General features: G+C 52.4%; 1 protein-coding gene and 1 long non-coding RNA gene across 2 annotated transcripts in view; both read left to right on the top strand.

The window, feature by feature from the left end:
* NUP210 (nucleoporin 210) overlaps window positions 1-24,628 on the top strand; it is an 84,476-nt gene that overhangs the window by 8,500 nt on the left and 51,348 nt on the right. Inside the window, exons 2-11 of the mRNA XM_077770619.1 lie at window positions 4,798-4,931; window positions 6,293-6,424; window positions 10,748-10,844; window positions 14,283-14,433; window positions 15,473-15,605; window positions 19,749-19,907; window positions 20,467-20,535; window positions 22,280-22,386; window positions 23,382-23,522; window positions 24,360-24,497. Coding sequence (XP_077626745.1) covers window positions 4,798-4,931; window positions 6,293-6,424; window positions 10,748-10,844; window positions 14,283-14,433; window positions 15,473-15,605; window positions 19,749-19,907; window positions 20,467-20,535; window positions 22,280-22,386; window positions 23,382-23,522; window positions 24,360-24,497 — 1,261 coding nt within the window. The remainder of the gene's footprint in view (window positions 1-4,797; window positions 4,932-6,292; window positions 6,425-10,747; window positions 10,845-14,282; window positions 14,434-15,472; window positions 15,606-19,748; window positions 19,908-20,466; window positions 20,536-22,279; window positions 22,387-23,381; window positions 23,523-24,359; window positions 24,498-24,628) is intronic.
* On the top strand, window positions 3,525-4,030 carry LOC144236960 (uncharacterized). The gene is made up of 2 exons (XR_013336713.1): window positions 3,525-3,646; window positions 3,786-4,030. It is a non-coding gene; the product is annotated as an uncharacterized LOC144236960 (long non-coding RNA).

Raw genomic sequence — 24,628 nt, forward strand, 5'->3', positions numbered from 1 at the left:
AAAAAAAAAAAAAAAAGTAAGGCTGAAACACGCAGGCCTCAGGATGTCCCAGAAAGAGTCAGATAATTGAAAAGAACCCTTTTGCTGATAACAGAAACACCACCAGAAAGACTGTCTTAAACCCTCCTGTAGGGGGTTGGCATGAGCCCTTCGTGCTTCCCATACAGCACCCCAGAGCCGAAAGAGAATTCGCAGGTGGAATGGGCAGGTGGGGAATGTGGCATGGCCTATCCGAGTCCTGGCCATCCGCCACATCTGCTGACGTTTCTGGGCACTTTAGCATTTCTCATGAGGTGCTTCCTGGCCCTCCCAGCTGCTCCTTGAGGAGGGAGCCCAGCTCCCATTGTCCCAGCTCAGCCGAGGCCAGCAGGTGCAAGGCTCAAGTCCCACCACAGGCCTGCGCTGGAGGCTGCCCTCCCCGGGGTGGGATCGCACGGGCTTCTGGCTGGGACCTGGGACAGCTTTGTCACTGCAGCCCCAGGGCAGGTGGGGTAGGCACCTCCTTCCAAGGCCTAGAGGCTGGGGCACTGCTCTGTCTTATCTGGAGGCTGCACTGAATGCCCTCGTATCAGCCCTAAGTCTGAAGAGCGGGAACGTTCTCAAGAGGGCAAGAACTCTCAGCAGCACTAACTCCGGAGGCGGTCCTTGGGAGGGACTAGAAGATATCCCTGGGACAAGGGTGAGCTGGGAACAGTGTGTGCCCGCCTGGCTCTCCACCCGCAGCCCAGTCCTCTGAGCTGGCTGTCCTGTGCCTTCGCCACTCACTTTGTGTGACAATGAGAGCTTGGGAGGCAGCTGGTCCACATGTTGGAATGATGATGCCTGGGGCACGTTGGTTGCGTCATAGGTATAATCAAGGTTAATTCACCTGTTACTTGAATAGGGCATTTTAATAGGAACTTCAAAACACAGGGACGAACACAGTGTTCTTAGGGCAGTGGAACTGCTCTGTGTGATGTTGCAGATGGTGGATACGTGTCCTCCTATATGACTGTATGACCCCAAGAGTGAATGCCCCGCAAACGATGGGCTCTGGGTGATGGTGCTGTGTCTGGGTAGGTGCCCCAGTTGTCACAAATGTGCCTTCTGTCCAGGCATGTTGATAACAGGAGGGGCCGTGCATGTGTGGGGGTAGAGAGTATGAAACATTCCACACTTAGGGCTCAGTTGTGCAAACCTAAAACTGCTCTAAACAACAGCCTTTTGGGGCACCAGGGTGCCTCAGTTACTTAAGCATCCGACCTCGGCTCAGGTCATGATCTCACAGTTTGAGGGTTCAAGCCCCACGTCGGGCTCTGTGCTGACAGCTCAGAGCCTGATGCCTGTTTCGGATTCGGTGTCTCCCTCTCCTTCTGTCCCTCCCCCATTGGTACTCTGCCCTTCTCTCTCTAAAAAATAAACATTAAAAAAAAAAAGAACCGATAGTCGAACCAGTTTCTCCTGCTACTTTTGCTAACAAGGCAGTTAGAACATGGTGAATGTGGTCTGCTGTATTATCTCTCTCGGACCCACTGCTTTAAGGCCTGTGTCTGGACTTAACATAGGCCGACGGCACCCTAGGCCTAAAATGAGAAGTGCCTGTGTTTCTAGCCAGGCCCTGAGGCTGCAGGGGCCTCAGTATGACCGTGGAAGGGCCGGGAAACACAGGGAGAGGATTTTGGACCTCTCCAGCTCAACCTGGGCTAGCTCCGTTCTTGTCTCTGTTGATTTATTACCCGGGGCTCTGCCTCGGATTCACCTGCTGCTGTGAGGGAGCGAGGGAAGAAGTGGCTTGTCCCTATTTTATTCTTGAGGAGACTGAGACTCAGAGTGGGGAGGCGTTTTCCACCCAGACTGGGAGCCCTAGTGTCTGGCTACTAGGGGCCATTGAACAAGACATTCCACACTGTGTCTCAAAGGTGGAATCAGGACATGATGCATTGCTTTTAGACCTTATTTGGGGCGCCTGGGTGGCTCAGTCGGTTAAGCGTCTGACTTCGGCTCAGGTTGTGATCTCGCGGCTCGTGGGTTCGAGCCCTGCATCGGGCTCTGTGCTGACAGCTCAGAGCCTGGAGCCTGCTTCCGATTCTGTGTCTCCCTTTCTCTCTGTCCCTCCCCGGCTCGTGCTCTGTCCCTCTCTCTCCCAAAAATAAACATCAAAAAAAAAAAAAATTAAAAAGAATAGACCTTATTTTTTAGAGTGGTTTAGCTTTACAAAACACTTGAGCCAATGTTCAAGATTTCCCATATAGCACCTCTGGCTGCATTCCCCACCATCAGCGTTCATTACACTCCGTGAGCCAAATGGACACATCGTCGTCTCCCAGAGTCTATAGTTTACATCATGGCGGTTCCTACTTGGCATCCTACATCCTGTAGGTTTTGACAAATGTAGAATGACTTGTGTGATCATTATAATATCTGCCCCCAAAATCCTGCGCTTTGCCTGTTTATCTATTCCTCTCTTGTCCTTTTAACTTTAAATTGTGGAATAATTTTAGGTTTACAGAGTAGTGTCAAAGGTAATACAGAGATTTCTTTATACCCTTCACCCAGCTCCCCCAATGTCCACATGCTCCACAACCGGGGAACTTTTGTCAAAAGAAAGAAATTAACACTGGTGACGGTTCACTGACCTCTCGACTATTTCACCACTTCTGCCACAGAGGTTCTTTTTCCCACACTTGTGATCTCTTGTGTTTTTGATACTAGCCATTCCAGCTGGCGTGAGGTGATAATCTCATTGTGGTTCTGATTTACATTTCCTGATGATGAGCCTCCACATTTTGAAAGATGCTCAAGCAAAGCTGTTAGAGGCTTGGGGTGGTAGTTAAGAGCACTGGCAATGGCCCGCCCCTCCCGTCTCCTCACCGGAGGCCCAGGCCTCCAATCATGCTAGGCCTTCTGTTCCTGGAGCCCTCCTGCCTGCTGCCCACCTCCGGGCCTTGCCTGAAAACGCAGGTCTCTGTGTGGTCTTCCTGGAGCACCCTGTGTGCAGAGAGCCGTCACGGCACGCGCTCACCCAGAAACCCCGTGCCAGGGCACGCGCTCACCCAGAACCCCCCGCGCCACGGCGCACGCCCACCCAGAACCTCCCACTTCTGGGCACGCGCTCACCCAGAACCCCCCGCGCCACGGCGCGCGCCCACCCAGAACCTCCCGCTTCTGGGCACGCGCTCACCCAGAACCCCCCGCGCCACGGCGCGCGCCCACCTAAAACCTCCCACGTCTGGGCACGCGCCNTGCACACGCTCACCCAGAACCCCACGTGCCAGGGCACGCGCTCACCCAGAACCCCCCCGCGCCACGGCACGCGCCCACCCAGAACCTCCCGCTTCTGGGCACGCGCTCACCCAGAACCCCCCGCGCCACGGCGCGCGCCCACCTAAAACCTCCCACGTCTGGGCACGCGCCCACCCAGAACCTCCCGCGTCACGGCGCGCGCCCACCCAGAACCTCCCGCGTCAGGGCACACGCTTACCCAGAAGCTCCTTCGTCAGGGCACACGCCAACCCAGAACCTCCCGCGTCACGGCGCGCGCCCACCCAGAATCTCCCGCGTCACGTCAGGCGCCCACCCAGAACCTCCTGTGGAGTATCCCTTGGGCTCACCCCCGACGGTTCCCGTCCGACCTCTACGCAAGAACTGTCATCAGCCTGTGTCAGAGGTGAAGACCTGTGGCGCTGGTTTGGGTCATTCCCCCAGTCACGCCTTCTCCTCATCCTGTCGTTGGGCCCTGTCTCCCCATGGGGAGTTATCTCGTCGGTTTTACTGGTTTATTTGTGTCTACCCTCCTCTCTCCTCAGCTGCCCCCCAATGCTGGCTCTGTGCACACCGGGACTGAACGATTGTCGTTGTCCTCGCAGCCGGTGATCTCCAGGTTTTGTAGGACCTGTTTGGGAGTGGCTAACGCTTGGTTGCTTGCTCTGTGCCAGGTCCGGCCCAGAGGTCAGCAGAGATCCTCGCTGTTTCTTCCTGACCCGACACCATAGGCCGTTTTCCCACTGACTGAATTCTTTACTTTAAATAAAAAAGTTTACTTAATTTTTAATGTTTATTTGTTTTAATTTTTTAATGTTTATTTATTTTTGATATATAGAGACAGAAAGTGAGCAGGGGAGGGGCAGAGAGAAGGAGACATAGAATCCGAAGCAGGCTCCAGGCTCCTAACTCTCAGTGCAGAGCCTGACATGGGGCTTGAACTCACAAACTGTGAGATCATGACCTAAAGTTGGACACTTAACCGACTGAGCCACCCAGGCACCTCTTCTAGTGTTAGTTTTTGAGAGGGAGAGAGAAAAAGAGAGAGAGAAAGCTAGATAGAGTGGGTGGGGCAGAGAGGAGGAGACAGAGGATCTGAAGTGGGCTCTGAGGTGTCAACACAGAGCCTGATGCAGGGCTTAAACTCACAAACCATGAGATCATGACCGGAGTTGAAGTCAGATGCTAAACTGACTGAGCCACCCCAGCATCCTGGTAATGATTTCTTGTTCTATTGCGAAGTCTTATAAGGCGACCATCTACTGAACATGGAGGTGGTTCCCGTGTGTTTGGTACCCTGTTTGATTTGCTTAGCGTGCGTACTTGTGCGCGTGACGTGCACACCTGTAGGTCCCATGCCTTCAGGTAGTCATGCTTGCATTAGAGGGGCTTCAGCCGGGCCCCATTTTTCCCCTGGGGGTGAAGCCCCTGGACATCGCCCACTTCCACTCTGTGTTGGCATCTGGGCCCCGCATGGGGAACTGCAGCTTCGGTGTCTGGCCCCGGCTGGGCATCTCCGTGTACCCCAGAGAGTGAAGCCTCATCTTCCTACCACAGGTCGTCCACCCGGCCGGAGGTGGCCAGCATAGAGCCACTGGGTGCAGATGAACAGTGCTCCCAGAAGGCTGTGGTGCAGGCCCGCCTGTCCCAGCCCGCCCGCCTGACCAGCATCATCTTCGCCGAGGACATCAGTAAGAGCTTAGTGCCCCGGGCCCTGTGGCTAGGACAGGAGGCGGGGAGCACCCCACCAAGACCTCAGCCACACGGCCTGCCCATGCCCATGGCAGTGCTTTCTCTCTCATATTGGGTCAGAGGATGCTCAGGCAGGGAGCGAGGTCTCACAGGCAGCGCCCACCTTGGTACCTCCCGCCAGCCCCTTGTCCTGTTTTCCCCCTCACGGAGGCTGGCTTTCCTTTCTAAATTATTATTTGTTACCCAGATAACTCTAACAGGTGTTGAATCAAAATGAAGAAAATTGTTGCCATTCTTTTATTGCTCCTTTACTTGATTTACCATAGCATAGTTATAAGACGCTTAGAAGACAATGCTGTTTTCTGTCATGCTTTCTCCCATTTAACGTGATATGAAAAGTTTTCATTTTTGTGGAGTTATTTTTAATAGCTGAGTAACACTTCCCACAGGGGGTTGTCCTGTAAGAATCCGCTTGTATTGGACATTTAGATTGTTTTCAGAGATTTGTTTCAGTGTTATATAGAAAAATAAATATTTATACAGAGAACAATTTTTAGAAAAATTTTTTAAAAATAGGCTCCACGCCCAGCATGGAGCCCAATGCAGGGCCTGAACTTAAATCCCTTAGATCAAGAGCTGAGCTGAGATCAGAGTCAGACACGTAACCAGCTGAGCCGTCCAGAGACCCCACTTTCGGGTTCTTTTAAGTTATTTACTCCCAAGGATAGAGTCCTAGTTTTACACATGAATATGTGCAAGGAGTTTGATGTACTGCTTTCTAACAAGGCACCCTTAACAACGCTCAAAGTGATTTCATTTGGTGCCTAGAGAATGGTCAGAATGATTGTGTGTCACATGCTGTTACTGTTACACTGGAGAATTCTGCAGGCAGTGCCATTTGTGTCTCTTATTTATGGAGCACATAAAAACATCTGTGTGCTTGCTCACGTAACCCTTTCATTCACTAGTACAGTTAACAGTTTTGTGTAAAAACTCCAGTGTAAACGAACAAGCAAACTCCAGGCACAATTCCTGATCTCAGCGTGGGGACGGGTTTTCAGGACAGCATTCTTTCTGGATGCTAACTCCTCATAATGCATCCCGGTCATTGAACTTACTGGTCACACCCTGAACAAAGCTGGATTTTCTCAGAGGGGTTTTTCCGCACACAGCTTTAAATGCTGGTGCTCACGCTGGGGGAGTAGGAGATGGGCGAAGGAAATGTCTCCAAGCCCTTTTTCTGCACAGGCCCCTGCTAACTTTCAAAAGCCCGCGTACTGGTCAGCGACTTGGCTTCTGAGGGTTAACGTGGCTCTCCTGGCCCCATCTCATGCTGACCTGTGCGTCCTTGTCCCTTCAGCCACGGGTCAGGTCCTGCGCTGTGATGCCATCGTTGACCTCATCCATGGCATTCAGATTGTCTCCACCACCCGTGAGCTGTACCTGGAGGACTCGCCCCTGGAACTGAAGATCCAGGCTCTGGACTCAGAAGGTGAGGCTCTGCCCCCGCATCTCTGTCCCCTTGCATCTGGCCCTGCTGTTCCCCATGGAGGGCTGTCCCAGCCAGAATGGCAAGGCTGAGGCTGGGCAGACACCGAAGAGGTCAGGATCGCTCTGAGCGGCCCCCAGGCGCTCAGGGGCAGCAGGGCCACGGCCATGCCTGGCACACCATGTTGTCTGCGGCAATGCCTCTGAGATGAGAGCTTTGGAATTACCTGGGGCCACCTCTGTGCCCGTGCTCAGGGTCATGCTGGGTAAAGCGCGTCTTCGGGAAGCAGGCAGCTGGCATCTCAGCAGCCGAGGGATAGTGGGAGAGGCCTGCTGGGTCAGTACGATCTAAACAGTGGCAGCATTCTCCTTGCCTGGCTTGGGGGGCTGGGGTTGGCTTCCGGGTCCAGACTGTGGGGCGTGCACGTGTATGTGTGTATGCATGCGTGCACACCGGGAAACATCTCTATGCTGGCCTTTGCTTCACTTAGTTTCACTGGAGTCTGATAGTGGATTGTTCTAGAATTCTTACAAAATCTATTCTTGGTGTTAGATGGGCTGTCTTGGCTGCAGCTTGACCCTTTGGTAATGCAGCAAAGGGAAATCTCTAAGTTAAGATTCCTGTTGGAAAAAAGTGAGTCAGGCAATAGATACCTTTCGAACCGAGGGATCTCCTAAAACCTAAGCCTAGTCTTTGGCTTACCTTATCTTTGGACTCTTCCCTGACCATCCCAGCTACTTCTGCCTAAAAAAAAAAATTCTCTAGATTGGAATTTCCCAGCCTAGGTAGTATCCACACTTGGGGCTAGATAATTATTTGTGGTAGGGGCTGTCCAGTAGGTAGTAGGAAGTTCAGGAGCATCTCTGGCCTCCACCCACCATAGTGGAGGAGAACCCCCCTGAAGTTTCATAACTAAAAGTATCTCCAGCCATTGCCATATGCCCCCTGAGGGCGAAATCACTGTTGTAGAGCATCTGGCAGTTCCCTTCGTTCTGTCTATTCGTTTATCAGCTAAGCTGCCTCGCTTCTCTGAAATGTTGTCAGCTCTGTGATGTTTATCTCTGATGTTTATCTGTGATGTTGTCTGCTCTGTGGTGTTTATCGGGGGCTTGCAAGGATTTGGTAGAAAGTATGTATGGGGTTAGTGCTGGGTAGCCTGTAGCAGTTGTCAGTGGCTACTGGGCGTTCTGCCAGGTGCTTCTGACCTCGGCAGCTCAGGCTGGGGGGTGCGGGAGGGGAGCTGCATGCATTTTAGCAGGTGTTGCTTCACATCACGTTGGTTACAAGAATGAAAGGGCCTCAGAGCTGGGGAAGCTGACCCCAGGGAAGGTTGGAGGCTGGGTGTGGGGGACAGAAGTCACGACAGTTTCTTAGAGATGTGATGTTTGACGGAGCCATGAGAGTGTAGTGTTTGCCCAGTCTGGAAGTCCATCTTGTTCCAGAGGACACAAGGTATACCTGAGGCTGGGTGGTGGAGCGGGGGTGCAGGATAGAAAGGATGTATGTCAGGCATGGGGTTTGCACTTGGTCTTAAAGCAGAGGGAGCTGGGGAAGGGGTTTGTGCAGTGATGTGCCAGGAGCTCCTCTGCAGGGTCACTCACTGATGTTGGGAGAAAATGACCAAGCTTGGCCATGCTGGGGCCACACTCCACGTGTTCTCACTCATTGCATGTCCAGATGTTGAGACCGAGGCACAGAGCATGAACACACACACACACACACACACGCAGGGGGAAGACATGTCGTTTGTATATAGCACAGCCAGAGTCTGAGTTCCAGTCTGGTCGCCAAGTCCACTCTTTAGGCCAGGGCTTAGCAGACATTTCCTGTGCTGGAGCAGATGGTAATCATTTTAGACTTTGCTGGCCGTACGGTCTCTCAGCTCTGCTGTTGTTGTTCTAAAGCAGTCATAGAGGATGCTTAGTGGCTGTTCTCAAATGAAGTTTTATTTACAAAAACTGGCAGTGTACCATAGTTTGCCAAGCCCTGCTCTTTTTTCTTTTCTTTTTTTTTCTTTTAATAGTTTATTGTCAAGTTGGTTTCCATATAACACCCAGTGTTCATCCCCACAATGCCAAGCTCTGCTCTTTTTTTTTAAATTTCTTTTTAATGTTTTATTTATTTCTTAGAGATAGCGTGAGCAGGGGAGGGTCAGAGAGAGAGGGAGACACAGAATCTGAAATAGGCTCCAGGCTCTGAGCTAGCTGTCAGCACAGAGCCTGACGTGGGGCTCAAACCCACGAACCGTGAGATCATGACCTGAGCCAAAGTCGGACGCTTAACCGACTGAGCCACCCAGGAGCACCAACCAAGCCCTGCTCTTGAAACTCTGTTTTATTTCCTGTCTTATGTTACTTTAAAAAAATTATTTATTTTTGAGACTCAAATACCGTTAAGTTGATCCATTTAAACTTAAATTCATCCAGTTCATTTTATGTTTTTTCATTAAGTTTTTTAATGTTTTTATTTTATTTTTGAGAGAAAGAGAAAGCGTGAGCAGGAGACGGGCAGAGAGAGGGAGACACAGAATTCGAAGCAGGATACAGGCTCTGAGCTGTCAACACAGAGCCCGACGCGGGGCTTGAATTCACAGACTGCAAGATCATGACCTGAGCCAAAGTCAGACACCCAACCCATTAAGCCACCCAGATGCCCCTATATGTTTTTAATGTATTCACGAAGTTGTGCAACCATCCCCACTAGCTAATTTTAGAACGTTTCCATCACTACAAAAATGAAACCCAGGACCCAAGAGCAGTTACTTCCTGTTCTTTCCTCTCTCCAGCCCCTGGCAACCGCTACTTTCAGTGTATGTAGATTTCTCTATTGTGAACATTTCGTATAAATAGAATCATACAGCGTATGGCCTTTAGTGTCTGAATTTTGTCACTCAGCATAATGTTTTCAAGGTTTATCTTACGTTGTAGCGCGGATTTCCTTCCTTTTCATGGCTGAATAATACCCTGCTGTATGAATAGACTACATTTGTTTATCCATTCATTTGTTGCTGAACATTTAGGTTGTTTCCACCGTTGGGCTATTGTGAATAATACTGCTGTGACCATTCGTGTGCAAGTCTTTGTGTGAACATAGTTTTTCATTTCCCCTGATGTAGACCCAAGGGTAGAATTGCTGGGTCACAGAGTTACTCTATGTCGCCCTATGTCACTCTAAAAGTCATGGCAAACGCTGTCCTGTTTCCTGAAGCTTTGGCTGAGCACTGTTTCATTGGCTTCTGAGATAGCACAGGTGGGGAGAGGTGGGATCCCAGGCCCATCCGACTCTAAATGCCTTGCCCTTTGCTCTGGAGAAGGAGCTTTCCTAGGCCCCAGACGTTGTATTTGGGAGCTGGCCAGACAGGGGAATGTAGATGAGGACTGCTGAGTAGGGCTGGGACAGCAGAGCATGGTGGGGAGTGTGGCAAACCGGAGACCGTGATGCCTTCTAGTGAGGCTAAGCCAGCCATTGGTCAGTCACCAGAGGGACTAGGGCCCAGGAGGCTAGATCTGCAGATTCTTCAAGAGAACACGGAAACTGGATTTAAAGATTGTGTTTCTTAACTTGAAACAATGGAGAATAAGTTAAAAATGCAAAAGCAGCATCAACAAGGTGACAGCAAAGCCACAGATTCTAGGAGATCAGGCCTCTGAGGGACCCCTTCCCACCCTTTGCTAAGTGGGGTCCATCTGGACCCCAACCAGATCTTGTACTTACACTAAGACAGTCTTTATGGCATGTTCGGATGCACACTGGGTCCTGTCCCCAAAACCCGTTGCCTGGTCGCTGGTTGGGCGCCACTTGTCCTGACGTCCTGTCAGAAGGCTTGTGGACAGCCAGCCACCACTTGAGAGCTCAGGCCAGTGGGGTGGCTTGTCATCTTCTCCCCACTGGGACCCCGGGAGTCTCGGCGCCTGGGCAGAGAGACGAGATGCCGCCCTTCATCTCCAGCTCCTTTCCCTGCAGAGGGAGGGTGAGGAGGAGCCAGTGACTCAGCTCTCAGAAGCTGCTTCTCAACTGTAACGTGCTTCCAGACGTGAGCGGTGGTGGTGGCACACGCCACTGTGCGCCTGTTGTGAGCCGTCGGAGGCTGGAGGTACAGCTGGAAGAACACACATGCTTACTTACCTCAGACAGCTGCGGTTCACATCCCAGCTTAGCCCCTCACAGTCACACGACCCTGACCCTTTATGCCTCAGTTTCCCTTTCTTGGAACAGAGGCATGGCCCCTGCTTTGCAGAGGGGTGGTGCTGAGTGCATTTTCCCCTTCCTCTGCCCCAGGGAGTTAACTGTGATGCATTTCTGTCCCCCCTCTCCCCGCTTTTACAGGGAACACATTCAGTACACTGGCTGGGCTCGTCTTTGACTGGACAATCGTGAAGGACACGGAGGCCAATGGGTTCTCAGACTCCCACAATGCCCTGCGGTAAGAGGTGCCGCCCCTTTGCAGGGAAGCAGGAAGGGGACCATCGGTTAGCTCCATGCCAGCTGGGGGCTTTTATGGTCACCATCGACATCTCACCTTCAGCAAGGAGCCCATGGCAGTCCCTAAGGCCACTTTGGCTCACACAGCCATGTCAGAACCTTACCGCGTCTGCAGCCCGCTGAGGGGCTCTGTGTGGGACATTGTCTAGGGGGCTGGGTGCCCAGCTGTGAAAGAGAAAACTTGTCCCAGGTCATGGAAGCTGTCATGGAGTGCAGGGAAGGGTGGCACAGGGAAGGGTGGCCTCAGGGCAGCCCTCTGCTGGGGACAAGCTAAAGGGGAGACAGGTGTCAGCCAGGAGGATAGCCCTTCACAGGTGCAAGAGGCTGTGTCCCTCAGCCCTACGGGATGCAGACAGACTCCTTATGAGATGGACTCATTAAGTGTCTCACCTCACTCAGTCCCCCTACCAGCCACGTGGGCTCACATACACTGGTTTTGCAATTTTTCAGACCTAGAAACCAAGGTTTAAGCCACTTGTCTAGTTGATAAGAGGCTGGACCTAGAAGTTGAACTCAGATCTATATACATCTGCACTATCCAATATGGTGGCCCCCAACCCAACCCTGGCTATTTCCATGTAGATGAACAAAATGACAACTCCTGTTCCTCAGATGTCATAGCTGTGTTTCAAGGGCTTGTTAGCTCTGGGGCTAGCGGTTACCACACATTGGACAGAGCAGACTTGGAGTAGGAAGATCTGATGGCCAGAGAGGTGGTGGTGCAGACCTGAGGTCATATCCCCTACTACACTGCTTGGCTTCATCCCTTATTAATTAAAACTTAAAAGTACCTTTTAGGAGAAGAAGACTTAATTTTTTGTTGTGAGTAGCCTCTTATAATCTTTATTTTTTTAAATTTGTTTTATTTAATTCCAGTATAGTTAACATACAGTGTTGTATCTGTCAGGTGCATAGTGTGGTGATTCAACACCGTATGTCCGTATGTCACCTGGTACTCACCATGACAAGTGCCTTCCTTACACGTATTTCCCATCACGTATTTCACCTGTCCCCCTCCACCCACCTCCCTGCTGGTCCCCCGTCAGTTTGTTCTGTATAGTTAGGAGTCTGTTTCCTGGTTTGCCTCTGTCTCTCTTTTCTTTTTCCTTTCCTTGTTTCTTTTGTTTCTTAAATTCCACATAGGAGTGAAATCATATGGTGTTTGTGTTTCTCTGGCTGACTTATGTCGCTTTGCATCGTACTCTCAAGCTCCCAGGAAGGTTTAATTAAAAAAACTTTGCAGCTATTTGCAGCCTACAGAAAAGTTACAAGTATAGTACAGTCCACAGAGTGGTTTCCCTGAACCATCTGAGAGCAAGTTGTCGGCCTCGAGTCCCTAATTATTTTACTGTGGGTTTCTAATCACTGAGGACCTTTCCCTTTGCACCTACAATATGGTCATCAAAATGAGGAGATTGACACTGCCTGTGGGCGTCAGATCCCCGTCAAGCCTTGTCAGTCTATCCCGAGTCTGTCCCTTGGGATAGGAAACAAAAAACCCTGCCAGAGTCACCTGCTGTATACTGTTCAGTCCCTTCGTCTCTATCAGCCTGGGACAGTTTCTCAGTCTTTCTTTGGCTTCTGAGACCTTGATACTTGTGAAGATTATAGTCCAGTTATTTTGCAGACTGTCCCTCTTTGCGGGATCATCTGATATTCTCTCCTGATTAGACTCAGACCTTTGCATCTTGGGTGGGAACATCACAGAGGTTAGATTCTGTATCCTGAGTGCATCTGATCCTGACTTTGTGGGTCTGTCAGCAGCGATGTTCCCTGTCATCACCTGGGTGAGACGGTGTCTGCCTGAGTGGCCCACAGTGAGGTCACTTTCTTACCACTTAGCAGTAAGTATTTTGTGGGGAGTTTAGTGCCTAGTCTTTGATTTATAGTTTTAAAACTCAGCTCTGGGCCACCAGGTGCATTTCCTGTCATGATAGCCCCATGAGCTCCCAGACACTCTGGGCTTAAGCAGAATGTTCACCGAAATCTAAGGCACTGAGGCGTGTTGCGACCAGAGCGTCCTGGGTTTTCATTAAATTTAGGATGTGACACCTAGTAAAACCAGGCAAGGAAATATATCCCAGCAGAGCACGGCACCAGCAGGTCTTGGGGGGAATGAACGCATGTCCAGCTCTTTTTTTTTTTTTTTTTTTTAAATGTTTTATTTATTTCTAGGAGAGAGAGAGAGACAGCATGAGCAGGGGAGGGTCAGAGAGAGAGGGAGTCACAGACTGAAACAGGCTCCAGGCTCTGAGCTGGCAGTCAGCACAGAGCCCGACGCGGGGCCCGAACCCACGAACCGTGAGCTCATGACCTAAGCGAAAGTCAGACGCTTAGCTGACTAAGCCACCCAGGCGCCCCAGTGTCTAGCTCTTGTGCAAGTGGAAAGGTGGGCTGACTTGTAAGTCACAGACAGCATGATAGAGACTGTATGGAAAGGGCCCCTCAGGCCTGCACAAGCTTCCAGCATACCCTGTGGGGAGGGTCACCACATCCTGACCTCTCTCCCGGCCTGGGGCTTCTCGTCTCAGCCCAGCCCCCAGGGCGATAAGATGGGTATGGTCCCCTCTTCTGGACACCTGGCAGAGGGTCATTGAGAAGCATTTCCCGGCAGCAGGAGCCGGCCCAGAGGGGTGGACACAACGTGGCAGGGAGTCCCGAGAGCCTGGTGGGCACCACTGGCAGCACCCTGGCTGGGTCTNAGCCGACTAAGCCACCCAGGCGCCCCAGTGTCCAGCTCTTGTGCAAGTGGAAAGGTGGGCTGACTTGTAAGTCACAGACAGCATGATAGAGACTGTATGGAAAGGGCCCCTCAGGCCTGCACAAGCTTCCAGCATACCCTGTGGGGAGGGTCACCACATCCTGACCTCTCTCCCGGCCTGGGGCTTCTCGTCTCAGCCCAGCCCCCAGGGCGATAAGATGGGTATGGTCCCCTCTTCTGGACACCTGGCAGAGGGTCATTGAGAAGCATTTCCCGGCAGCAGGAGCCGGCCCAGAGGGGTGGACACAACGTGGCAGGGAGTCCCGAGAGCCTGGTGGGCACCACTGGCAGCACCCTGGCTGGGTCTCTGGTCTTTGTGGTTTCTGTGGACCTCACCTGTCACATCTGTGAGAGGAGCATTTGGACGAAGCAGGTGGTCCTCCTAGTCTGGTGTTTCCCAGAATCACATGCAAAAGGCAGATCACCAGCCTTGGTGTAGACAGAGACCTGGGCGAGGGGCCAAGAATCTACACTTGTCATAAGGAGGCTTCAGGGACACACTTCTAAGCAATGCCACTTATGTTAGCACCCGGCCCTCCTCGGAGGTGCCGACAGATGGTGAATGTGTTAGGGTCTTTGATTCCACATACCAGGTCTGATGACATTTCCCCCTTCCAGAATCCTCACGTTCCTGGAGTCCACATACATCCCTCCTTCCTACATCTCTGAGATGGAGAAGGTGGCCAAGCAGGGGGACACCATCCTGGTGTCCGGGACAAAGACCGGGAGCTCCAAGCTCAAGGCGCGCATCCAGGAGGCTGTCTACAAGGTAGGCCCCAGGGCTCTGGAGGTGCCCCTGGTTCACCAGGCAGGCCTTGCGCTCACCCCGCGCACGCATTTAGGAGTGGAAACGAGCTGCTCTGCTGTGAAAGCCCCACTGTTCGTGCCTTGGGAGCTTCAGGCTGTATTTCTAGATTTCTGTTTGTTTGTTTTTGGCCACAGCTTTTGAGAGAGATAGTTGGGGGAACCAGAGTGCACCGTCTCCAGAGTCACCAAGTAGTTGGTCCATTGTTGTCTTTATTTATTTATTTATTTTGAGAGAGACAGAGACAGCACGAATGGGGGAGAGGAATTGAAAGAAGGCAGAGAATCCCAAGCAGGCTCCGAGCCGTCAGCACAGAGCCTGGTACAGGGCTCAAACCCATGAACTGTGAGATCATGACCTGAGCCAAAACCAAGAGTTGGACGCTTAACTGACTGAGCCAACCAGGTGCCCTGGTCTGTTGTCAGTTTTGAGGGAGGTCCAGTTTTGAGTGGGATTTTCATTAACAAGCTGATTTTCCACAAATAGCCACCTGTCTCAGGAGACGGATGTGTCCAAACATTTGGGGCTTGGAAAAGACTTCCAGATGTCCCCCATGCTGTTTCTTCCTGGGCCCCACTTTGAGCCCCAGGACTGGTGGTCCCATCTGTGGATGGCTCCTTACCCCACCCTGCCCCGGGTTGCCCTGGCCTCACTAGCACCTGCTTCTCCATCAGCACCCATTGGGGGAGGGGTCCTGCTTCTTTCCTGCTCCTTGTGGGCCCGCATCTGGCTCTGTGCTGACAGCTTGTACCTTGATCTACGATGTGCATAACGTAAAAGGACTTGCTCGGTATGTTTGGTGGCATGTGCTGTGCACGCAGTGTTCCCCTGGGGTTTTGGGAGACTGAAAGTGTGGGAGAGGGAGCGTTGCCTTGTTTCTGTACCCCTAACTTCTCTGTCCACACATGCACATCCTGAAAAGTTCTAGATCGTTTCTCTTGCCCACACCGCTCTCCGTCCCCCAACCCCACCTCACCTTTCCTGCCCTCCTCTTTCTTCCAAGCACGTGCGCCCAGCTGAGGTTAGGCTGCTGATTTTGGAGAACATCCTTCTGAACCCAGCTTACGACGTCTACCTGATGGTGGGGACCTCCATTCGCTATAAGGTTCAGAAGATCAGGCAAGGAAAGATTACAGGTGGGTCGCTGACTCAGTGAGGTAATCACGGCAGGGGTTCCCCTTGTTATTATCGTGGTAAATTACACATAACGTAGAATTTCCTATCTTGATGATCTTTAAGTGTTCAGTTCAGTGGCATGATGGACATGCATGTGGTTGTGCAGCCATCACCGGCATCCGTCTTTGGAACCTTTTCGTCTTCCCAGGTTGAGGCTCTGTTTTCATTAAACACTAACTCCCAGTCCCTCCCTCCTCCCTCAGCCCCTGGTGCCCACCCTCCTCCTTTCTGTCCCTGTGGATCTGACTTCTCTAGAGACCTCAAAGAGGTAGAATCCTATGTATTTACCCCTTTGTCACTGGCGTATTTCACATAGCCATGACGTCCTCAAGGCTCGTCCTTGCTGTAGCCAGTGTCCAAATTGCCTTCCTTTTTTAAGGCTGAAGAACATGCCACTGTGTGGGTATTTGCATCTGTTGAATGTTTAGCCTTTCACCTATTGACAGGAACTTCAGTTGCTTCCTTATTGTGGCTACTGTTCATAAAGCTGCCCCGAGCACAGGAGTGCAAATATCTTTGCGAGATGCTGCTTTCATTTGTCTTGGGTGTGTGTCCATCCCTTTGTTGTAAGAGCGTCAGAAGCTGTGAGCTTCACATGGGAATGAGTTTTCCCTTGGTCTGCCGTGGACTGCCGAGCAGCCTGGGCAGGCCACTCCCCTCCCCCTGCTGCCCCGTGGGGCTCAGTGTCTCCATCAGCCCTTGAGGCTTTCTTGTCTGTGTTATGAGGGCAAAACGAATGGATGTGCCTTTGTTCTGGAAGTTCCACACAAATGTGTACCTGTGATGCGTTCTATGTGGTGAGCGTTCTTCATGCAGCACCAGTCTTCCTAAGAATGATTACTATTATTATCCTTTTTAAAAAAAGTTTACCCGTGTTTCATGGTCAGAGCAATTGGTAGCCAGGGGCTTGGGTACAAGTGTGTCACCTGTCCATCCCAGGGCTCTGATGTGTGTCTAGGCAGGTACCTCCCGTAGGTTGGAGGGTCACTGTGTGATACAGGGTGGTGTTTCTGCTCCTCAGAGCATGAAAGCTGAGAACCTGGCCCCTTCCGGGCAGGATGTGGGTTGGGGGCTGAGAGCTGAGCCTCAGCTAGGAAGAGGGGGCAGGCAGCATGGTTAAAGGTGGGTGATGTAATGAAGGCGTCTGAGAAGCTCACCCTGAGTTAGTTCAGGTGTCACAGTCCAGGAGAACAGCACATCCCCAGGTACCCAGGAAACTTGTAGGTTTCGTCACTACTATAGAAATCAAAGAAACGGAACACACAAGAGACACCCCAGCGCAGGAAATAGGCTTGTTGCCTCCCTTTCATCAGCGAGGTGATGAGATGGAAAATTCCTCTGAGGATAAACACACCTGTGTGACTGATGGTTGAGGTTGGCATAGCTCTGGAGAAGATTCCAGACAGATGCCTTGAGAACTGAGTCAGCAAACGTCTACCACGAGCAAGTCATACAAATGGAAACTGTGTCCATTCAGTATAGACAGATCGGGTTTGTTTTTTTTAATTGAGATATAATTCACATCACTGTCATTTTAAACAAGTTGACTAGATAGGAACGTCAGGGCTGATGGCATTACAGGGGACATGAATTTCAGCCCCTGTCTACCTTGCATGGCATCCTGCGTTGGCTCAGAGAATTATAGGTTAGAGGGCAGTCCCATGGACTTACTAGCATGCAGATAATTGTCACCCCAAGTGTATTCTTTCTGGGCTTTTTTTTTTTTTCGGTTCTCCTTCCTTAAAAGTATAATTTTTTTCTTCCGTATTTTTATTTTCCTCTGTCCGCCCCTCTTTATTTGGTGACTTGCTGTTTTGTGAGCATATTTATTGAGCACCTACTCTGTGCCACAACCTGCTGGGTGCTACACATGCTGCCCAGGTCCCTGCCCTCCTGGAGTGCACAGCCCAGCAGTCAGTCCAATGATTACCCTGCGAACGACTTACAAGGGAGGAGAGGGGCTCTTGGAGCTCATAGTAGGGGCTTCTGTGTTGCCTGCAGGGCAGTGTTCCCAGTGAGGGGGGGCAGTATAGGTGTCTCCCCTCGCTTCTCAAGCCTGTTGGTGTTTATATTCCTTGTGGACCTGACTGGCACAGTAACCAAATTACCATATGGAAGAAACCCTAGGAAGGACATGCTGACCGAGGGGATTGGAATAGTGGAAACGACCGAGATGAAATGCACTGCAGCTGGGAAAATAAACTGCATAGACAGGTGTCAGTGTCCCAGGTGTCAAAGGGATTTGGAACCCAGTACACCCTTGAGCTGTGGCTGTCCAGCACTGAGTCACATGGGCTGCATGAGCAGGTGCTGCAGTTAGAGGCAGGGGAGTGAGCTCCCCATGGTCCTGGGCTCAGACCACGTCCTCATGGTCATCCTTGGAGCCTGCACGGAGTGGGAGGATTAGAAGCACATCTGGAGCATCAGACAGGGTTGGGAGGGGTCACAGAGTCTGTCTCCTAGGAGCATGTGGGTCTCCTGGCTTACAGAGGGGCAGCCTTGGGGATGGTCCTTTACCCTCTGCAGGTGGTAGACAGGCCAGTCTGGTGTCCCAAAAGCAGCCTTCCTGTTTTTACAGACAGAGAGTGACCCTTCACATCTGCAAAACCTTCTGTATTCGGTGCCTCTTACAAGTAGCGAGTTCTGCATTTGTAAGAAGTGTTTAAGGAATCAAGCAAGCCCTTAGTTTTCATTGTCAGAGGGTTTTGTAAATATGTTGTTGTGCAAGAGCTTGTGAGAATCTGTATATTCATTTGGAGAGCATTAGGGAGGGAGCTAGTGCTTCATAAAACAGCATAAAGTAATACTGCTTTATTGAGCACAAGTATTATTTGGTCACAGCATGGACCCTCGATGCACTGTATTCTGAACATATAGTCTGCGAGCATCACAGCCCAGCCTGGCTGTGCTTCCCCAGTTAGAGCCAGGGAAATGGGCTGTGTGCGCGCTAAGCGATTCTCAGCTCTGGTGTGTACTGGAGTCACTAGGAGGGCCTGTTCCTACTCTGACCACGGGGCCCCCAGAGTTGGATCCAGAAGCTCTGGGGCGTGGCCGACCATTTGTAGTTGGCAGGTGATGCTGGTGGTCCAGGGCCCACACTCTGAGAATCTCTGCTTGAGGGCACATTCTTGGGGGCTCGTTGGAACACACCAAAACACCCTAAGATAGAGATAGACCGGTTGCCTCCCTTTTCGAGTTCCCATCGGAATTCTTGGGAATTCTGTCTGGAGGATGCTCCAGCTGAGATTCCTCCTGGCCTGTGTTCTGGACACGTCTCATGGCAGGCCCTGAGCTGGGACCCAGAGAGGAACGATGAGCAAGCTTGCCGTCTGTGGTTCTCCACATCCTCTCTCCTCTCTCCTGCTGGGGGCTGGGACATGGCCACACCTGTGGGCTCCGTGAGTGGGCTGCTGGGTGGGAATGTGATGCACTCGGGAGAAGTCCTATGAAAGTGCTCGCAGCCTCTTTGGTTGGATCCCAGGTCCGCTGTGGGGTGTCCTGGGGCTTCTTGGACTGGTTTCTGCAGCCCCCATGCTGAGGGTGCAGGCATCCGCAGTGCCTGTTCCAGGGGTTGCTGGGGGACACAATGGGGTAATGTGCACCTCGAACACCACGTGCGGTCCTACTGCCTCTTGATTTCGTGGTTGGCAGTAGCCTTTGGTGTCAGAAGTGCTTGTGGCCACTCTTGTAGTAGGGAAAATGGACACAGAGTTGGTGGGTTTAGTAGAACCCTTATTTCCTTAGGGAAGTTGTTTTTCATGCTGGCCCAGAATGAACATGTTCTCTTCTACGACATGACACAGAGCAGGGAAACATGGATGGATGGGCAGGGTGGCAACAGAGAAAATTCTAGACTGAGCTCCCAAAGCCCGGTGGGAAACCGTGGATTGGTGCCGTTTTGGAAACTCCCAGAGGCTGCACAGATCCAGTGAGCCCCGCGCTGGACCCTTAGTGCAGTGGTAGAGTTCTTTTAACTCCTGTATTCTGCATGTGGTCTGCAAATGCAGTCGGAAGCTGTGCTTAATTTAAAAAAAAAAAAAAAAACAGNTCCTGTCTTCGCTTTGTCTCTCCTTTGCTGCTCCTTTTTGACTCTGGGCCGCCAGAGCTGTCGATGCCCTCCGAGCAGTATGAGCTGCAGCTCCAGAACAGCACCCCAAGCCCAGAGGGAGACCCACACCGGCCCGTGGCTGTCTTGGACCAGGACACGTCGATGGCCACTGCCATGCAGCTGGGACAGAGCAGCCTGGTTCTCAGCCACAGGAGTATCCTCTTCTCTGGCCGGTCTGTGAGTGCATATGCGTGTCCTCATGGGGCGTCAGTGTTTGGAATTCCTTTTTCTCCCCAAAAGCTCGACAGGGCTAGAAATAACCCTGTTTTCCCTCAAGGTCTGACAATCAGAAGGAACCAACCAAAATAGCAATGCGGCAGTGTAGGATTGCTCACCTTGGAGGGTGACTCACCAGAGAGGCTCCCTGGGTTGGGGGCAGTGGGTGGCAGGAGCCTCACCTCGCTCCTCTACGCCTCGGGCATGGGCAACCTCCTCCCAGGGGCCTGGCCAAGGCTGTTTCCACACTGGCCTGTGGGTCATCCCTGTCCTAGATCTGTTCCTGCAGTCTCCACTGTCCCTTGCAGGGATCCACCTTTGCTCATGGAGGAAGTGTGGCTGGGCTTTGCATTCTGGAAATGGCTTTGTTCTGTTTGGCCTTGTGGAGAGGAGTTCTCATCCCCTCTCCTTGGCTCGTGGCAGCCCTCAAGCCCAGCCAAATCCTGTCCCCTGGTCTGTTTTCCTTCTTCCATTTTGTTCCTTAATTATGAATTCAGGTATCCGCATGCAGGGTGCTTCTAGGTTACCCAACAGCACCATCTACGTGGTTGAACCTGAATACCTCGGTGAGTCGGGTCATTGTGGGGCGCCCTGGGTGTTGGTGACTCACAGGGGTTATGAAAAATAAAGGCAGTGGTCCTTCAGAAAATGCTGCCTGCTGGCCAGCCCTGCCAGTCCTTGCCCTGCTGCTCCCCAGTCCCCCACCTCCCCCACCAATGCACAGGAACAAGCAGAGGGAAAGCCAAGGTCAGGGTAGGTGCCAGCTCAAGAGAGCTGTTTGGGTCAAGTCAGCAGGGCTTTGTCTCTTCCCGGGTTGTATTCCAAGGCTCTTTCCAGACCTGGCCATGGCTGTGAGCATTTTGAGGTTGGGAGCCCCAGTGGGAAGTGCAGTTACAGAGGCGTCCCTAAAGCCATGTGACAGTTGGTAAAAGTCTCAGTGGGAAGGAAGGGGAGGCATTGGACTGAGGGAGGAAGGGAGGAATCTGCAGGCTTGGAGGGCCCGTAGGGGCAGGAGCTGCCGTAACTGACCACTCATGGCTTGGGAGATGCCCATGACACATGTGTCACTCCTGGTCATGGTGACAGTGTTTCCTTTGTGTTTCCTCCGCATTGACTCACCCATTGAGTGTATGGAATGTGTTCAGGCCAGACAGCACTTGGCTGACACACAGCAAGTGCTAGGTCCTCTCGTTAGTGGCCACGTGAGCTTGCTGTTTAGTGTGGACCTGCGCTGACTGCATAATGACACCGGCCAGGGTCGCCCTGTGTGTCTCAGGAGCTTCATTTATTCAGAAAGTTTCTTGGAACCCTCCCTCTGTCTGGCCTCTGCTGAGCACTGGAGTTCTGGGGGAGGATGCTCAGGTCCTGATGCAAGAGAACGAGTGTAAACAGACAGGGACAGGGCAGTGGTAAAGAGCCGGGAGATGTGAGTGCAGAGGAAAGGCTCCTGGGAGATGATATTTGAGGCATCATGTTTCATAGGAGGGGCCACTTTGTAGGCAGGTCGGGCCAGGCGAGGTAACTTCTGGGGCGCAGGTGTGGGGAGAAAGCTCGTGGCATCTCGGGGGTCAGCAAGCAGCTGGTGTGGAACCCAGTGTGGGAACATAGCTGGAGCCTGGGAGGGAGGGCCGCTCATGCGGGTAGAATGCTGAGTGCCAGACCTCAGTGGGAAGATTCAGAGCACTACTTCCTGGGTAGTCAGTGGGTAGAAATCCTGTGGATAAAGAGCATAGACTCACTGTGGATTCAGAAGTAGACTCACTGTGGGTTTGAATCATAGACTCACTGCAGACTGAGAATGTAGACCTACTGTGGGTTCAAATGTAGACTCACCACAGATTCAGAGCATAGACCTACTGTGGACTCAGATGTAGACACACCGCAGATTGAGAGCATAGATCTATGGATTCAGATGTAGACTTACTGTGGATTCAGAGTGTAGACCTACTGTGGATTCAGATGCAGACTCGCTGCGGATTCAGGGTGTAGACCTACTGTGGATTCAGGCTAGAATGTCCATGTACCGTCCGTGGACTGTCTGATCAAGTCTGAATGAGCCCTTGAGTAGTCAGTGTGGGATGTACAGGTTGGTCGTGGGGAGTCTGAGAGAGATCTCCTCAGGTTCCGAGGGCTCAGCCTGATGGTGGTCATTAGATCTGACCACGATTAGCAGCTCCTCTTTTTCCTTGGAGGAAAGTAGGCAAGTGGTTGTGGCGCCCTGGGGCTGGTGGTGCTTGGCACCATCCCCTTTCTTAGCTGCCCGCCACTGTGGCCCAAGTGGTCAGGCTTTGTTCCCTGCCTGTTTTGTAGGGTTCACAGTCCAGCCTGGGGACAGGTGGGTGCTGGAGACTGGCCGCCTGTACGAAATCACCATTGAAGTGCTTGACAAGTCCGGCAACAAGGTCTACCTGTCCGACGTGAGTGCCTGCCTTGGGGCCTGTGGGGTGTCCCCATGTGGGGTGTGTCCCCCAGAGCAGTGCCCAAAGTAGCAGGGCCCCCATGTAGGTAGGCCGAGTTGGGTGTTTCCCGGTGGTGCCACTGGGTCCATGGGAGACAGCGCTGTGGGATCCCGGGGGCCTCTCAAGACATTGTGAGCCTGTGAGTCTGCACCCCCGGCCTTCTCCCTGTAGGGCTGGGGTGGAGAGAGGAAGCCCCAGGCAGCACAGCCCACTGAGGTGGTGATGGGGACGCAGGGTCCGCCAGTTGCCTTCCTGCTCTCTCGTCATTAGCCCGAGACTTCCCCTCATTCCGCTGAGGATCCATCTTTTCCTGCTCTGCAGAGGATCAGGGAGCACGTCCTGACCTTTCCCTGCGGGACCAGGAACGCCTATAATGCTACCTGGAAGTCCCAGGGGACCGAGGCCACCCTCTATTAGCTTTCTGGCTCTAGACAGAGGCAGGGCAAGAGGAGTCTTGGCACGTTTTGTCCCTTCATGAGAAGTTTCCAGGATCCTCATGTGGACCATCTGGGACCTTCCTGGTGGCTTCTGAGGTTTCAGAAGGAGGCAAGGTCCCCCTTAGGCAGCTTTGCAGGTCATTGCTTTCCTCATGTTACTGAACAAAGACCCTGTCGGTCACCCTTTTTTGGGGTTTGGGGGGAGAAAGCTCTCATGGATGTTGATGACCTTTCTTGTGTTTTGGTGTTTAGTGGTTTCCTTGCCGGAGCTCAGGGTCTGAGAAGGCTGACATGGGCCTGAGTGATCACAGCAGGAGTGCTGGGTCCTCGGGCCATGCAGGGAGGGGTGCCAGGAGGGCTCAAAGGCCAGTGTGGTCAGAGCTCCATTCCGGGGCTTTGTCCCCAGCTCAGGGCCTCAGCAGCCCCCGCAGCCTGGCCGCTCTCTATGGGTCACCTCACTCCTTTCTGGACTCGTCCCAGAAGTGCCTCTCTCACCCATCTTGTCCCTCCTTCCAGAATATCCGCATTGACACTGTGTTACCTCCCGAGTTCTTTGAGGTGCTCGCTTCTTCCCAGAATGGCTCGTACCATCACGTCCGGGTGACAAAGAAGGGCCAGACGGCCATCGAGGCAGCCCTCACCTCCGTGGTGGACCAGGCAAGTGGGCACCCCCACCCCCTGCACCCTCCCCAGCTGGACATGAGCCCCAGGGAGTCGGGGTTCCCGGCTCAGCCTGTGCACTGCTCTCATGGGTCCTGTGGGGTCGCCTCCCATCTGGGCTCACGAGGGCTGTCTGCTCGTGGGGCTCCGGGCTTTCACTGCCCCTCGTCCCCACACTGGGTGGCCCTCTTCCTCTGCCCTTTGCCAGTCCTTGTGAAGGTAAGCCTGTGCTTCTGGGACTGGGGCAGAGCCCTTTTGGGAAACCACACTGGACTGTGTGCAGGAGCATCCTCTGGCTGTTGTGGCTGCTTGGGTTCTTCAAAGTCTTCATTTTCCCCCTTTATTTAAAAGGCCTGTCAGTTTTAGATGTGAGCAGTTTTCTACCGATTGGGGGACTGGCATGGGCGTTCTCCTCCTCCTACCCTGCACAGAACCATTCCTGGACCTGTAGGGGGAGGCGGCTAGAGCAGCAGAAAGAATGGTCTGTGGGTCAGGCAATGATTCCTACCAGTCTGTCACTTGAGCTCTGGGGGCTTCTGGGCAAGCTGCTTTCGTGCCCCATGCCTCAGTTTTCCCGTCTGTAAAGTGGGATACCCAGATCATCCCATCTGGAGCTCCTTGAGGATGAAGTCAGGCGGCATTTACTTGAGTGGCTGTTACAGAGCCACGGAAAGTGGTCTCCATGGAGACAGGAGGCTGCAGGGTGTGCTCCCCGACAGTCACAGAATCTTCTCATGATCTGATCTCCAGGGAGGGGTGGGGGTCCGGCTGAGTGAGAAAACTTCTGATGACCGGGTCGTCATGGTGACGTGTGGCGCCCTCACCCCCTTGTAGGATGGAGGGGTCCACACGTTGCGGGTGCCTGTATGGAACCAGCAGGAGGTAGAAATTCACATCCCCATCACCCTCTCTCCGAGCATCTTGACGTTTCCGTGGCAACCAAAGACAGGCGCCTATCAGTACACAATACAGGTAACTGTGACCTCTACATTTGGGTACATTCCTTTGGGTGATTCTGTGGGATTGAGGCTTTTTGGCTAATCTGTGTCTAATACTGTTACCTTCTAGTGGTCAGAGAGAATTTAAAATCTGGAAGTTTTTAT

Source organism: Crocuta crocuta, unplaced genomic scaffold, assembly GCF_008692635.1.
Source record: "Crocuta crocuta isolate KB4526 unplaced genomic scaffold, BGI_CrCroc_1.0 scaffold126, whole genome shotgun sequence".
In the NCBI taxonomy this organism is placed as follows: Eukaryota; Metazoa; Chordata; class Mammalia; order Carnivora; family Hyaenidae; genus Crocuta; species Crocuta crocuta.